At 29.6% G+C, this 16,738-nt stretch overlaps 1 protein-coding gene across 5 annotated transcripts; it reads left to right on the plus strand.

Moving 5' to 3' along the window:
• Positions 1-10,593: 10,593 nt before the first annotated feature.
• Positions 10,594-15,721, plus strand: LOC129307781 (cytochrome c oxidase subunit 6b-2). 5 transcript variants are annotated; one of them, XR_008592480.1, is made up of 6 exons: positions 10,594-10,731; positions 11,491-11,579; positions 11,662-11,743; positions 13,653-13,738; positions 14,982-15,094; positions 15,185-15,721. XR_008592480.1 is itself a non-coding variant. In XM_054948691.1 (5 exons), exons 1-4 carry the CDS (start codon positions 10,723-10,725, stop codon positions 13,704-13,706), a joined length of 234 nt encoding a protein of 77 aa, XP_054804666.1. In that variant the 5' UTR covers positions 10,594-10,722; the 3' UTR covers positions 13,707-13,738; positions 14,982-15,721. The 5 variants fall into 5 exon arrangements, 4 of the variants coding, with proteins under 4 accessions (XP_054804666.1, XP_054804663.1, XP_054804664.1 ...); XM_054948691.1 differs by having other exon boundaries at positions 14,982-15,721; XM_054948688.1 differs by lacking the exons at positions 14,982-15,094; positions 15,185-15,721 and adding an exon at positions 13,796-14,006.
• Positions 15,722-16,738: the final 1,017 nt, after the last annotated feature.

A 16,738-nucleotide genomic window follows, 5' to 3' on the forward strand; every position in this document is an offset into this window, starting at 1 on the left:
AGCCCGGTATAACTAAAATGTACCATGATTTGAAGCGAGGTTGGTGGTGGCCAGGAATGAAGAAAGATGTAACTGAATTTGTTTCTAGATGTTTAACGTGTCAGAAGATAAAGATAGAACATCAGAAGCCAGCTGGAACACTGCAACCGTTAGATATTCCAAAGTGGAAATGGGATGATATTTCTATGGATTTCATCACTGGACTGCCAAGAACACCCTCGAGTAAGGATGCTATTTGGGTGATAGTAGACCGACTCACCAAATCAGCTCACTTTTTGGCGATCAAGTTTACCTCTACATTAGAGAAATTTGCTGAGATATACATTAAGGAGATAGTTAGACTTCATGGTATACCCTCTAGAATTGTGTCAGATCGTGACCCAAGGTTCACTTCAAACTTTTGGGGTGCGCTACAGAAGGCTATGGGTACCAGACTGAGTTTTAACACCGCATACCACCCCCAAACAGATGGACAAACAGAGAGGACGATCCAGACTTTGGAGGACATGTTGAGAGCTTGTGCCATTGAACTACCAGGTAGTTGGGATAATCATTTGCCATTAGCTGAATTTGCTTATAAAACAGCTATCATTCTAGTATTGGGATGGCGTCTTATGAGGCCTTGTATGGAAGGAAGTGTAGATCGCCTTTATGTTGGACAGAATTAAGTGAGAGGAGTATCATTGGTCCAGAAATTGTAGAGCAAACCACCCAGAAGATTGCAATGATTAAGCAAAAATTGCTAACCGCTCAGAGCCGACAGAAGAGCTATGCTGATAAGAGGAGACGGCCGTTAGAGTTTGAAGTAGGAGATCATGTATTTTTGAAGGTTTCTCCAGTGACAGGCATTGATAGATCCATTAAGGCAAAGAAAATTGACACCTAGATTTATGGGCCCGTATGAGATCTTGGAGCGAATTGGATCTACTGCATATAGAGTTGCATTACCTCCACAGATTGCAGGTATCCATAATGTGTTCCACGTATCACAGTTGAAGAAGTACAACCCGGATCCCTCCCATGTTATTGAACCTGAAGAAGTAGAATTGAGGGAGAATTTGACCTTTAGATCCGAACCGAGCGAATTGAGGACTTTAAGGACAAACAACTACAATAAGACCATCCGACTCGTGAAGGTGATTTGGAAGGGTGGAGCCCCAGGTGATGCTACTTGGGAAACCGAGGAAAGTATGAGGCGAGATTATCCACATTTATTTGCTTAGGTACATAGTTTCTATGCTTATCTATTAAATTTTGAGGACAAAATTTCTAAAAGGAGGGGAGAATTGTAACATCCTGATTTTTTATATAATAAAGAAATTGTGGAATTTAGGTTTTGAGAAAAAAATGATAATAATAGGAATTTATATTATTTGAGGTTATTTAGACAATATTATGGTTAGGTATTTAATTATGAATTTAAAAATTTAAATTTAAAACCACATAAGCAATATTTAGTTAAGATATAATACATAAATAATTTTTTTTATGTATGTGTTGAAAAAAAAAGAGAGAGAAGGTAGAAGGAATAAAAAAAAGGGGGTGGAAGGTTGTTGTTTCTAAGTCCCACATTGGTTAGATGAGGGAAGAGAAGAGGTGCCTTCATGTATAAAAGGAGGGGGTGTGTGCATTAGGAAGCATGAGAGGCTAAGATGCAATTTAGAGAAAATTACAACTTTTGGCCCAAAGGTTTGAATAATTAAATTCAAACCTATAGTTTTTTTTAATATAATTTTGGGACTCACAATCCCATTTTTATATTATTTTTCTCTCTTCCTCTCACGTTGCTCGGCGTTTTCTCACAAGGGGGGATTATTTTTTTTTTCTTCAGGTATGTTCTAACTTTCCTGTTTAGATTAGCATTTAAAAATTTATTTAATTACAAAATTAATTTTATAGTTATTTTCTAAATAATATTAGCTTTCTAGTGATATGATTATTTTGTAGGATAGAGTAAATATTTTGATTAGGATTTTTCTATAGTATAGTTAATCTGATGATATGATGGATTAAAAATATAGGTTAAAATTCTTAGGGATATATAAATATTATAGAATATTTTCTTGAGGTTGAAACTCATGTTTAAGAATTTTTGAGTTAAAATCTAGATCTATATGGTTGAATTTATGTGGAATCTGAGACGTAGGGATAAACCTATGATTATTAAATATTTATTTAAGTATGAATAGGTATTTTTGAGGTTATAGAAAGGTGATTTGAGGCTTCAGGATAATTCTAAAATTTTTAATTTATTTTAGATGAATTTTTAGAATGTAGAAGGATGAAATTGCGATACTAGAAGTGAATTGAGGATAAAAAAAAAATAGTTCATTAGGGTACGAGAATTTTAGAAAAGAATTTAGGAAGTTAAATAAGGCATAAATCTTAAATTAGTGTTAATATGGACTATAGATTTAAGACTTTCTAACTCTTTAAATTAGAGTTATTTATTTAATGTAAAATTAATATATAGTATTGTGAAATAATTATGTAGATTATATTGACAAAGATAGTGGTGAAAAAGGAGTTGTGAAGGGAACTTGTTATTCAAGACAAAGGTACCATTATTAATGTGTTGTGATGAGTGTGTTTGTGAATGGTTATGTGTTGTTTTGTTGTTTGGAAAAATTATGAATTATTGAAAATAAATACTGTATATACTTGTTTGAAATTATTGCCAAGTGGGTTAAAAATTTATTTTTGTTTATCATGATGAGATATTATTGTTCGGATATATTCCTGTTTGGATATTTGAATGATGCATGACTTGTCAGGGTATTTTAATGTATGGTGTTAATGGGAATTTCTGTTCGGTTAATTATTACCACGTGGTAAGCCCTCATTGGACCCAATGAGTGGCGTGTCGCTTGGTCCAACTCACCTTTGGCCGGGTGATTTGGCGTCCGAGCATGGTGAAAGGAGGATATAAGGTGCAGTCATGCAATTAAATACTTGTTCGGTTTGTTTGAAAATATTGTTCGGTTAAATGTTTTGTGTGCCCACTTAGCAATCGCATGATTAGTTACATCCGCATGCATCATTACATATTAATTTTTGGTTACTGAGACTTTTAAGTCTCATTCCCCGTGGTTAATATTTTTACAGGAGCGAATCCGGCCGAGAAAGCACCAGAGGTGTAATTATGGTGTATGAGACACCATCTTTTACGTTGCCTCTTATTTTGGATTATACAATGTATCTTGTGCCAACTTAGGACATATCTTGTCTATGGAGCATGTAAACTCTAATCCTTTTTATTAAATGCATTTATATGTCCAAGAGGATTATGTCTGTCCCTTTTGATTCATGACCTAATTTAAATAACATGCTATGAGGATCATGTCTGTCCCTCATGGTTCTAATTGCTTTTTGAGATATTTTAAGACCTGTGGTACATTGTCTTGGATGTATCATGGTAGAAATTTTCTACCATGATAAGGGTATGATAAGGGTTCAATGAAAAAAAAAATGATTTCTGAATTAATAACTTGCGAAAAATTGGTTTGTAAATTTGAGGGTGTTACACTCTAAACTCTCAATTTCAGCCTCTTGATGACTTCTAACAAGGTATAACTTTTTGGAGATTAAAGTGATAATCTACTCCATTATACAACATAGTTACTAATTATTGGGTCTTATGCACTATATGCCCATTAAACAGAATGATATAATCGTTCATTAATATAATTTTCTATGAAATTAAATAAATGAAAAGTTCATAAATGAATAAATTTCTTAATATAATTTTTCATAATTTGTCTTAGTGACTTTGGCATTAGTGGGATGCATGAATTGGAATTGCATTTGGTGGTCATTACTTGATATTAATATTAAAAATATAAAAAAATTAAAAATTTAAAATATCTATTCATTACCAATTTGGCTAATATAGATTTAATCTAGTAGTCTAATTTAATATTAAAAAATTTATAATTTTACAATTTAACTATATAGATAGACTCTATATAGTTTAGGTATAATTTAAATGACTTAATTTAATATTTATAAATTTATAAATTAACCACTTAAATATACTCTAAATAGTCCAAATTTAATATTAAATTTTTTATATTTTTTATTTTAATAACTATAATATTAAAAATATTTAAAAATTAATTTAAATGGATGAAAGGGATCAAATAAGGTTGAAATGGAGGGTCATGGCCTTGACGAGCATTCAATGCTCATCACTATGATGAACACCGAATGCAAACGTGTATGAATTTGCAAGAGTGTTTTAATCCCATTGTTGCAACTTGATTCCTACTGTATTGTGCAAGTAAGCAACTTGTTTATTTTATAATGTTTTTAGTTTAGTTTAAATAGTCATTCTAGTTTATTTTAGAACTTAATTTACAAGTGATTGTTAATTGTGGTCAGAAATTATTTAATATTTAATTGTTGATTTTTTTGGTTGTATATTGTTTTCATTTATACTAAATTTGATATTTAATTATTTGGATAGGTTAAATGTTTAATTTATTCATGTTGAAATTTGAAGAGGTCTCATTTTTTAGGAAAAATTTTGTCAAATATTTTTTATTATATATTGTTTTCTTTTATGCTTAAATATTTGATTATTTGGACTGGTTAAAGTGTTTAATTAATTGTTGTTGAAATTTAGAGAGGTCCCATTTTAAAGGAGAAACTCTATTGAATTTTTTCTAATATTAATATGTTCATGTAAGTTAGAGAATTGCTAATTTGAAGGACTTTAATTTATATAAATTAATTTTTATCTTTTTTTTACTAATAGGTTTCTCAGTAATATTTGCATTGGACCCAAAGAAGATCAATTTGAATTTTTGTGTCTAGCTTTTGTAACGCTAGCTAACAACGATATCCATGATAGGACAAGATACAAGGGCGATACTACTTAAAAAAAATTACCACATCATCTGGCCTTAGTACTTGAAGGGCATATTGTTTATATTTATGTTTATATATTTAGTCTGGTAATATTTTTCTTGTTTTTATATACTAATTATACTTTTTATATGTTGTAATTATCATCAGTCCCTTTGTATTGGCTGCTCGTATTTGCATGAGATTTATTGATTTTGTTCCATAGGCAAGCAACTATTTGCTAAAACCAAAGATGCATTTAACACAAAGTTAATGTTATTTTTATAAACACTAGTTTTTCATATATTTAAATTATTTTAATATCTTTTTTCTTTGAAGTTTATTATAGTTCGTTAAAGATGTATCAAATACCAGGAGGAAGCTACTATTCACCAAAAAATCAAACAAAAAAATGATCCACCAACTTGGATATTTCTAAAGGTGAGTAATTTTTATTTAATGTTTTTCATCCACAATCATTCTATATATATTTTTGTTTAAGCTTATCATTTCTTTTTAATTTGTCTAATGCCATTGACAGATAAGGAGTACAATGTTTGGATACTAGATTATCTGTTATATGTTCAAGATTATTTAATCTAGTATGAATGAGAATTTACACCTAATATGTAATTTAATCTCAATGAAAAATTAGAGAGCTTACAGAGGCTTTGTAATGTTGCCAGATCTAATGAAATTTTATAAAAATTTACAACTTTTTGACAATTAGTACCCTTATACCAATGAAGAGATGAATAATATTCAAAATAGTTTGGCGGGTCAACTTTTTGAAGAGCTACTTATATTATCCAAATTTTATAGTTTGTTCATTATAGTTAAGCTTTTAGCTAGATGATGGCATTGATTGCTAGGTGGTTAGAAACTCTAATTAGTATTGTTGTAGTTTATTGGACTTTGATAGTAAATATTGAATACTTGAATAGATAATAATTTTGGTGTTCAATTGGTATATATGCTTATGTTGCTATTGTTGTTTGTTGAACACTCTAGTTGTATATGTTGGGCTGCTGTTGTTGTTGTGAAAATTTATAAGTTCAATTGGTTGCAAAGAAAAAGTTAGAATAGCTATTTAAGAAAAACATCACTTTTATTAAAAAAAAAAAAGATGTAGTTTATATTAACAAGATCACTTTTATGATTGAAAGTGATTTGATTTCTGGAGAAACTATGTCCTCTTTTTTTACAAGAAACCACATCCTTTTATGAGTAAAAGGAGAAACCACGTCCCTCATAAAAGTGACGTGGATAATTCAATTTTTTAATTTTTATATCACCCTTATCTATATTTCTCATGATAGAGATGTGAAATGTCTTTAAAAAGTAATGTAAAAAACTTTTTTTTTGGTAGTAGTGATTACCTTGCAACAATAACAAGGTGATGGTTGATTAGAGGTCCAAAAGGGAGAATCTATAGCATGAGAAGCTCTAAGAACATTTGCAAATTTCTTTAGCTTTTCTAAAACTAAAATTAAAAATTACAATCCTATCTTTCTGAATAAATTCCTAGTTGCTTGAATTTTTTCTTGGAATTTTAGTTCATCACAATGTAAGAGTGTAGAGAGAAGGGGATTAGAAGGAGTCACAGCAGCCCCCTAACTTTTAAATTTTTTTTCTTAGAAAAATGTAGGGATTATGTATTTTTAGCCCCTTAAGTTAGCATATTACAGAAGCTTGGAGACATTAGATAGAGTTCTTATTTTAATTCTATATGTAGTCATTTTTACATGTATAGTGCAATTGCTTCAATTTTTGAAAATATAACTATCATAGAATTTATTTATTTTTAATGAGATGATGCTACATTTGCTCTTTATAAGCATTGATATCATTACCATGTTGATATATTTATTATAGTTATCAACTATCAATTGAAAGAATTAAATAGTAAATTTAGTAATCAAGCAATACAACTTTCTAAGGATATATTTAAATTATTCAATACTCAAAAGAAATCTAAAAGTTTCATCAGTTTATTATTAGTTTATGTTAAAAAGAAAATTACTAAAAAGTTTATAATGGACGTGATAATGGATGATTTTTATACCATGAAAAATTAATAAGCAAAACTTAAAGAAATAAGGGTACATATTTATTTTTGTTATATATTAGTAAAATTAAATATAAATATATACATTAAAATATTTATATTATGTTAGTAATATATATATAACTTTCCTTGTGTTATCATATATGTCCTACTATCTTGACTGCTTTTAATTAGTTATAATTTCTGGCTTCGCCCTTAGTAAGGGCTAGTGGTACCCATTTTGCTACACCCAATCCCATTTGTTGGTTTAATTTTATTATTTTTGTTTTTATAATGCACTTGCTTGGTTTGGCAGTGTTAAGTATCAACACTTTCCAAATTATCATAAGACTAAATGGACACGCTCTATATAATAGGATACAAATCATGTGTGGTGGCAAACCGTGCAATGGATGGGAAGTAAAAAGCCTGACCATGAATTTTTATTTAATGGCTGGTAAAAAATATGTGTATAAAAAGGTCTCTCATTTGCAAACACGCAATTACGTTTTATTTAAAATAAAAATTTATAAAAAATATACTAATTACTAATTTGGTTAGTTAACTTATAAAAAATTAAAAAATTAATATTATATTGAACTATCCAGGTAAAATTTGTATTGGTCAAATTATTAATTAATAGACTTAATAAAAATATTACTCTTCCGTTAAAAAATTTAAGGCATTTTTAATTGAATCTCATCTCAATAAAGTAATTATTTATTTTTAAATTAATCCTATTTTTTTATATTTATCCCTATTAAATACCTACAATAAATATAAAGTCATTCATCAATAAGAGCACTTTTAAAAAAAATAATAATTATATTTTGAAAGATTAAAAATACCTTACATTTTTTAACATTTAACTCTTCACAACATATTTTATATTTTTTAACTAAAAAAATATATTTTTTATAAATTTTTATTTTAAATAAAATATAATTGTGTGTTTGTAAATAAAAAATCTTTTTATATACTTATTTCTTATTAATCATTGGATAAAAATTTGTGGTGAAAATTTTTCATTTCCCATCCACTGCATCATTGCACGGGCTCCCACTACACATGATCCGTATCCCTATATAATTAGTTGGTGGTGATGTGACTGTAAAGAGTGTGACCAGAAATGAAATGTTCACTCCTGTGTGCCGTGGAAACTTGTGAGTGGAGTAGGTGTGGTCCTGTAATTTTGTCTGTTGTCGTAGTGGATTCTATAGTAGTGATGATTATCATGTGACTTGGCTCGACCTAGTGTGTGTTTAATTTTTAAAGTTCATTTAATAAAAATTAATTTAATAAAAATTAATTATTATAATAAAATATATATTTAGACATTTTTTTAAAAGTTAGTTTGATATATTAAAAGTTGTTTGATTTGTGATAGTGGAATATACTTTTAAATGTATAATTATTAAAAAAGATATTAATTTATGATGATTTATAATTTGTATAATATATTTAAAATGTTTAAAAAATTTGATAAAAATTTTAAAGATATAAATTTTCATCTATAATGTTAAAAATTTGATCTCTAGTTATTTATATTTTTTTAATTTATAATTTTATAAAATGTGATAAAGATTTGTAATTTTTATTATACATTAATGTTAAAAATTGATATGATTAATTATTTAATTTATAATGCTAAAAATTGACACTTAATTATTATTATTGAAATAAAAATTATATTCTTAATGAATTAAATTTTTTTAAATAAAAAATAAAAGATTAAATTTAAGGTATTATGATCAAATAACATTATACTTTTTAAAAATTTTAAAGAGTTATATTTAAAAGATTCACTTTCTATTACTGTTTGAATATATTTTTACTGTTTGAATATACTTTTAGATTGTGTTTTTTTACAAAATATTTTATTCAAATAATTTTTAATTTTTTAAAGATAAAATTTTATTTTTTAAATATGAAATGGAAGAAAATCAAAAGAGGCTTTAATTGCCATGCATAAAATAAATGATCACTAACTAGTAAGCTAAGCTAAGGCCCACGGTGAATTTATTTCAATGCATACACTGATTAACTTGGCAGTAGCCATAGCAAGATTCTTCAGCTTCATCATGCTGGCCATGTATCATTACTGCTAAATATCTTATTTAATCATTGCTTCCTGGAACGTGTCATCATCAAAGAGGGAGGTTAGTATGTTCGAATTTTGATATAAATTTTATACTATATACTCCCTTCATTTAAAAATATATAACATTTTTTATTAAATCACCTTTTAATAAAATAATTACTCACTTTTAAATTAATTTTATTTTTTTATATTTATCTATTTACTCTTATTAAACACCCTATAGTAAATATAAAGTTATTATCAATAGAGATATTTTTTTAAAAAATAATAATTACACTTTAAAAAATTAAAAATGCCTTACATTTTTTTAATATTCAAGTCCTAAAAAAATATCTTATATTTTTAAATGAAGGGAGTATTATTATTTTACTAAGATAATTATATATCTCCTCTCACAAGAAGAGGTTTTTAAAAATATAGTGGTATAGTCTTAAAGTAATTTATTTTAAGATTGTACCCATTTTTTATATTTTATATCATTTAACAATATTAAATGTTACAGTTAATGTAATATCTTAAGAAGTATATATAATTATTCTATAATATCAAGTTAAAAGAAAAACTTATACTCTATTTAACCTTATATACGGAATGTACTTGTTTTTAATTAAATTAAGATATGTTTATAATTTATATTATTCATTTTATAATAAATTCTTGTTATTAATATTATAAACATACTAAAATTCACCTGTTTTAATTTAATTGAATAAAATTACATCAAATATATAAATGTAAGTGTCTAAGTCTTTTCCAATATCAAATTAATTTTAAGATTTTACCATCATTTTTCTAAAAAAATATTTTTAAAATTTCTTTTAAAAATGCCTAGAGAGATGCCAAGTCGCTAATGTGTATATATTATTAACAATATTAATCTAAAATGTAAATTTATGATAGATCAGATTATTTGTAAGTTCATAAATTATAAAACATTATTATTATTTTTTCATAGATATCCTCTTATTAAATACAATCTTATTTGAGATCTTGGTGAGTTTTAAATACGAACATCTCTCCTAATAAGAATTCAAACTTTATTTCACCTCATTATTTTGTAAAATTAACCTTTTTCATTAGCTCTAACCTCATTAGTTAAAATAATACTCTCTCCGTCCTAAATTATAAAACACTTTTAAATAAAATCTCACATATTAATAAATCTTATTAAATATACTTAACAACTTTATCTTTCTAAAATAAAAATATTAACTTTTAAAAATACCTATTATTTAATATATTAAAAAGACAAGGAACATAAATTAATTATAGAGAAAGAAAGGATAATATTAAAATTAATATATTTAATAAAACCTTAATATATTTAAAATGTTTTATATTTTGAGATAATTTTTTTTTAATATTTTATAATTTGATATGGAGGGTGTATTACTTGTCTCATGTCATCTTCCACGCACAGCATGAAGAAAAGTGCCTAGTTATTATTGAGGCAGGTCATGTGGAGTTGTTGTGGGCCTAATTTCTCATGGCTAACTCGGCTTAAAGGCCCAATTAAGTGTGACGAGATGTAATTGGGTCTCAGTATGGGTAGTTGTCCTTTATATTTCATGCGCTGTTCGATTTGAATTTTTTTGGGCCAAATTGTTCAATTTGAATTTGAAATTACAATAAAGGCTTGTTTAATTTTCGGCACAGAATTATTCGCATCCCTTCCCCGAAAGGCGACCATCTATCTCTCATTTCTTGATCTCTGACTCTGTTCTCTCTCATGGCGGAGGCAAGCTTCTATTTTCTTCGACATTATTGTTGTTATTTTTAATTTTTCATAACTCTTGTTATATCATGAAAATTAAAGCTATCTATTTGGATGTTTAGCATTTTAATCCCTTTTTGCTTATCGAAATTCATGTTCTTGTCCGTCTTTTTTGATTTCGCTGTTCGTGACTGCGCTTCGTTCCGCTATTGCCTTATGACTTTCGATGGTTGTTTCTATCTTGAATTATTTTTTTCCTGAATTTATTTGACGGATGTTCGTCTCTGATTTATTGGTTCAGTTGTGGTGGGAACGTGCTCAAATTGTTAGTTGGGTGTGCTTTTCTGACTGTAGGATTAGCTGCGGAGATTTTTGAAAACTAATAAGTTATTTTATTGATAGTTAAATTCATAGTATAATAGGTTCATTTTCATATCGGTTTCATCTATTGGGCTATAATATAATTGAATCTTATGTAGCCTCCTAATCAAGTCTTCTTTAGCTTCTGTTGACATTCACACAAATCATTGCATGTGGAGAATATAGGAGAAGCTGAGGTATGCTTCTAGTATCTTTATTCATTTATTTGGTTGACAGGGCGCCTTTGTCTTCATTGTGTTTCAAACCGGGGATCCTAATACTAGGTCACCCTCTAGCATTCAGTTGAAACCTGATTTATCCTGCTTTGTTTTTGAGCTTTGAACTGACTGGTGCAATAGCTTTCTATCCTCTTAATTTTTCCTCATATAATTTGTCTCCTTTTTTATTTTTTATTTGTTATAGATTGAGCTGAAAACAGCACCTGCTGATTTTCGTTTTCCTACAACCAATCAAACCAGACATTGTTTCACTCGCTATGTTGAATTCCATAGGTTGGTTGTCTAACACTGGCTATCTCTCTTAGCAGGAATTTGTTTCTAGATTTTGTTCTTGAACTTTAAAGTTTCATGACAGGTGTGTAGCAGCAAAGGGTGAAGTTACAAATGATTGTGAGAGATTTGCTAAATATTATCGTTCCCTTTGCCCTGGTGAATGGGTAAGTGGCCCTTAGCTGACGGGTTTACTTGAACTGACTGGATTTTTGTGTAAATGTAAAAATTTATAGCACATTTCTGATTTAAGACTGATATCATTGATGATTGCTAAAAGTTGATGATATATAACCCTCAACATTGTAAACTTCGTAAACGATTTGAAATTAAAAGATTTATGCATTATCAACAGAATTAATGAACTCCGTGTACGTTTTTGCAGTCTATTATATTGCGTGCGAGTTCCCATTTTGAGATGTTGTTGTTATTGTTAGGTATTATAGATGTTATAATAGTAGCTGATTAGTTAATTATTATCTGACCCTAGGAAATAGGCATAGAATCATGGATTTAATCCCTTTATTTTAACAATCTGTCTCCAAGCATTTATTTCTCCTCTTGTAAAAATATCTCATCTAAACTCTGTGGAATCCACAGAAAATTTTACCAAAATTTGTTGTCAGTAATCAACATAGCTATGCATGATTCTGCTTAATATCATAATTATCTGACAGCAATATTTAGTACATAATAATAATCCAGCAAAAATTGTTAGCATAATATGTCTTTTTCAGACGGCAGCATTACTTCTGAGTTATTCATACCAAGCTAGTTAGATTTATTGCTTTCTATACAAGTATGGATACTGATGGATGATGATCTAGTGAAGAAAGAACAACACATGATATGGGCCAACCCAAAGTTGAGAATATACACTAGAAAGGTAGGATTTAGGCATTTTGTATGGATGAAAATTAGATGAAAGCAACCAAATGAGAAACAGAATCTCTTATTGTGTCTAACTATCACAATTCATTTCCTGGTTTGATTCTCTTAGATTTTTTCTAATGAGTATATATGTCGGGTGCATAGAGTGCCAATAAATTAGGTTATGCGACTCTTTTCAGCTTGTTACATTGACGGATGCAAGTTTGTATATTTACAGTCATGGTGCTGATATAGATCTGGGTCACGGAGAGACTCCCGTAGTTCACTTGTTGGGAGGTCTGAGTCTGACATTCTTTTAATTGAATTTCAATACATTCTGAAGTAGTAGGTACAATTGACATATGATGAATTATTTTACTAAGCTGAGAGAATATTGGGCTGTGGGACAGAATGATATTGATGATGGATGGGCTGCCTTGAGAAATATCCAAGTGTGTAAGAGATGTGGGTGGGAGCAAATCAAGAAATCTATAGGAAGTTTGTGAGAAAAAATGGGAATAAAAGTGGGGCTGAGAAGGTGAGGGATAGGCAGAGTTTGGGATTCATGTGAGAGACCTTTAGCAGGCTTAAAATTCTAGAATCGTTTCCTTTCTCTTGTGTTTTGTCCATTTTCTGGTCCAGGCATTCATCATATTGCTTCATGTCCATAGCTTGTAATCTGCCGGTCACTTTATTCAGAACTATGACTTTTCTTTTTCTCCATAATTATCTGCTTCAGTTCTTTCACTCCTTTTTTCTCACTTGCTGGTTTTCTTCTTATTAGAAATGATCTAGAACTTGAGAGGTAACACATTCCTGAAAGAATGAGGTGGAAACAAACACCTTATTTGTCTCTGCATATACCCCCTTACAACTTTTTGTTAGTGGAATGAATAGCGGATGCTTAAGTTGTGAAACTGCAGGATTGCTTAAAACGCTGTGTGTTCTGAAAGATCAATGCATGTTGTCTTCATGCTTGATAATTGATACGTGGATCTTCTTTTTAAAGTCTCTCCTACTTTTTGGGGCATAATAATGTATTGTGCTGATTTGATGGTTATCTCACTTTACATAATTTTGAGATAGTGAATATGGTTGAGTGGTCTCCTTGTTATCTACACAAATATGCTCAATTGTGTATGTATGAAGTTAAATGTTAATTTCTTCTCCATATTTTAACTTTCTATTTGGACTAAAATGTTGCAGATTGAAAAGTGGAATGAACAGAGGGAAAGTGGAACTTTTCCAGGACCCCTGTGAGGTGTTATTGGATCCTAGGATACCCTCGTGAGGTGTGGGAATTCTTAAGATTGTGTTGGTTGATTTTTTTTTATATTTACCCTCATCAGGTGTGGGAATTCTTAAGATTATGTTGGTTGATTTTTCTTTGATATTTTGTTGGTCTCAAATCTTCATGTAGTCAAGGTGGATCAATAAGGCTTTTTGGATTTTCCTTGTTGCGAGGTGCCAAATTGCCAAAGTCGCCTATTTTAAAGTTGATTTGATTCTGACTAATGGAAACGACAACTTTTGCTTGGAACATTTGATTTTAAAGTTTAAGAGCTCCATCCTCTACCTGCACACTCCACCCCACGTCATCTTAAAAACGAAAGATAAGGTTGATGTTTACAGTAGAAAATTTTTACCGTAGAAAATGATGTGAAAAAGAGTTGAATGTAAAGGATATCTACTAGCCAGATATAACTACTGAAGTCTGTGCTGTCATCAAGAATCATTAGTAAATGTGAAAGTCCTTTGTGTGTGTGTGCGTGTGTGTGTGTGGAATATTTATTTGAATGTGTGATTGGTAATTGTGTGAATTCAGTAATGTGATGAGTAGACTAGAGTTTCTGAAAGCCTGCTATTTGATCAATATTGATGTGTTAATCCCCACGGTCCTTCCACATGTGGGATTTAAGCAGTTCAAAGGATTTGAGAGGATTATACTATTATTGTGTCGGATGATTAAGCATTTATTCTTCATTATTACATATGATCCCTCAAGTGACGAGTTATGTCCACCACTTGTATGGATATGGATATGCATTAACATAGTGAGATGTTGAAAGGCGAATTGACAGTTGAACAACCCATTTCCCACTATAAATTCATGATATGTGTTGGACCAGGTGCATATGCCTCTACGATGCTCTTAGGTTGTGTTTGGTTTTTTCGTTCTTTGTTTTTTTTTTTTTTTGGGAGGGGGGGTTGTTATATATTATGTTGTTTGGTATTGTTGGGAGAGCAGAGAGAGATAATAACTAATTTATTATTATGCCCACACACACATATATATTAGCTTTTATATTTTTAACTCCCATGTTATATAAATTAATTTACACCAAAAAAGAAATTTTATCATGGATAATCATTTGATTAAATAAATAATGAATAAACTCCCATAAAAATTTCCATGAAAGTTGATTTCTTTGACTGAACCATAGAAGTTGATTAAAAATTCTGAAAGTAACATACCATTGAATGACTTCAAGCTTTCACTTTCCTTCACGTCTCCACTGATTTCTGGTTTCTCAGTCTCCGTGAATGACTTCTGGTTCCTAACCAGCAAAATGTAGACCTCCTCATCCTCCATTCACTTCGAGGATGGACAACTTGAAGCTCAAAATTATAGTCTACAGCGAGCGTTGGTGACTTCCTCTTCATTGCATAGATTTTGATTGTGATGGCGGCAACTTCCTCTTCCTTATAGGGCGACCTATAACTTCATCTATATACAGGGGACCAGGGCAGGATGGATAAGATTGAAGCACAAATGGCCATAATGAGTAAGGGTGGAGATCGGGAGTTTATGTTACCGATGGGTTTCAAGGAACATGAGAAAATAGATGAGGGTAAATTGGTTAAGAAATTTGGCCCCCAATCCAAAAAGTCCCAATTTGATGGGGAAAAATGTACGGGGAGAAGAGGAAAGATTTTCACTTTCTTTCTCTTCAAAATTTCTTAACCAAATAAGGAGAGGAGAACATTTTCTCTCTCCTTCAAAACTTTTCAACCAAATACATATTTAGTATTGTTTTTTTTTCCTTGAGACTTTTTTTTTCCCCTTTCTAACCTGAGACCTTTTTAAGTTTTAATATTATTTTACCCATACAATTTATTGCTAGAATAATCTTCATTTTTTTGTGGCCAAGCCCACCTCCCAAAAAAAAAAAAAAGATTCGAGGGTTCATGTGATTGTATGGATTTTGCAGCGATAGCTCTACTTGTGTATTTGTATTTGAACAATCATAAAATTATGGTTATGCCACTGAGAATTCTTGTCGCCATTACAACGTCATCAACACATATTAAGATGGCTACAAGATTTTTTATTATGTGAAAGAAAATGTTAAAGACACTGTGACAATATATATATATATATATATATTGCAATGAGATCCACTCATATAAGTTCTATTCTCATGTTTCTCCTTTCTCATGATTCACGGTCGATTGTCTTGTTGTATGTAAATGGAGATGACGAGGACATATTTTAAGAAGGAAAAGTGAAATATTTAAAATAGAATCCTGTATGTAATTGTACTCATAGCTATAATTTACGGAGCAGGGATAACGCTCATAATCATCCTTTTAATGATGTAATAGAGTTTTACTCTTTAGGAACTGGTTGGCTTCTTTAATCTTCTCTTCTCTTGTAAAGAAAACAGTGCATGTGTAAAGGAACTTGCTAGAATATATTTCCTCTGTTCTACATTATGAGGGAAAAAGAGATAATATTATGTATACTAATAAAATACAATGATGATGCTCTACTAACTCAATTTTTCAAAAAATAAAAAATAAAAAATATCTCTATATATTTAATCATTATGCTATAATATTATATCAATTTTTTCTTCACTTAAAAAATAATATTGAAAAAAGTATTAATAATGAAACATTATTATTTTTAAATTGTATTTAGAGGATAAATTTTTTTTAAAATTGTTTTATTATTTGTGACAGAAAGAGTACTTGGTTTGATGATTTTGAAGCAGGTCATGGATAATGAGAAGAGACATATATATATTCTTTTATGTCCTTGCGTTGAACCAGTGCACGTGTTCCTCGACTTGACCAAGGCATTCTCCGCTCATGACACCCCCCCCTTTCTTTGTTTTTCCCCCCTCCTCCATCATGATTTGCCTCAATAATACAAGGGAAATAGAAGCCTACAAAGTTATCTCCTCCATCATGATTTGCCTCAACACAATGGAAATAAAAGCCTACAAAGTTATTTGCCTCAATATCACTTTCACATCCGCCTAACATATAAAAAATCATCTAAATCT

Source organism: Prosopis cineraria, unplaced genomic scaffold (genome assembly GCF_029017545.1).
Source record: "Prosopis cineraria cultivar Desert tree isolate PC_DT_omini unplaced genomic scaffold, ASM2901754v1 PC4, whole genome shotgun sequence".
Taxonomy (NCBI): Eukaryota; Viridiplantae; Streptophyta; class Magnoliopsida; order Fabales; family Fabaceae; genus Prosopis; species Prosopis cineraria.

Bases quoted from the DNA above. Each gene is read 5' to 3' on its own strand.
- LOC129307781 (XM_054948691.1), top strand. The intron at 11,580-11,661 runs GTTGGTTGTCTA...GTTTCATGACAG, and splicing joins CGCTATGTTGAATTCCATAG to GTGTGTAGCAGCAAAGGGTG. The intron at 11,744-13,652 runs GTAAGTGGCCCT...AAAATGTTGCAG, and splicing joins CCCTTTGCCCTGGTGAATGG to ATTGAAAAGTGGAATGAACA.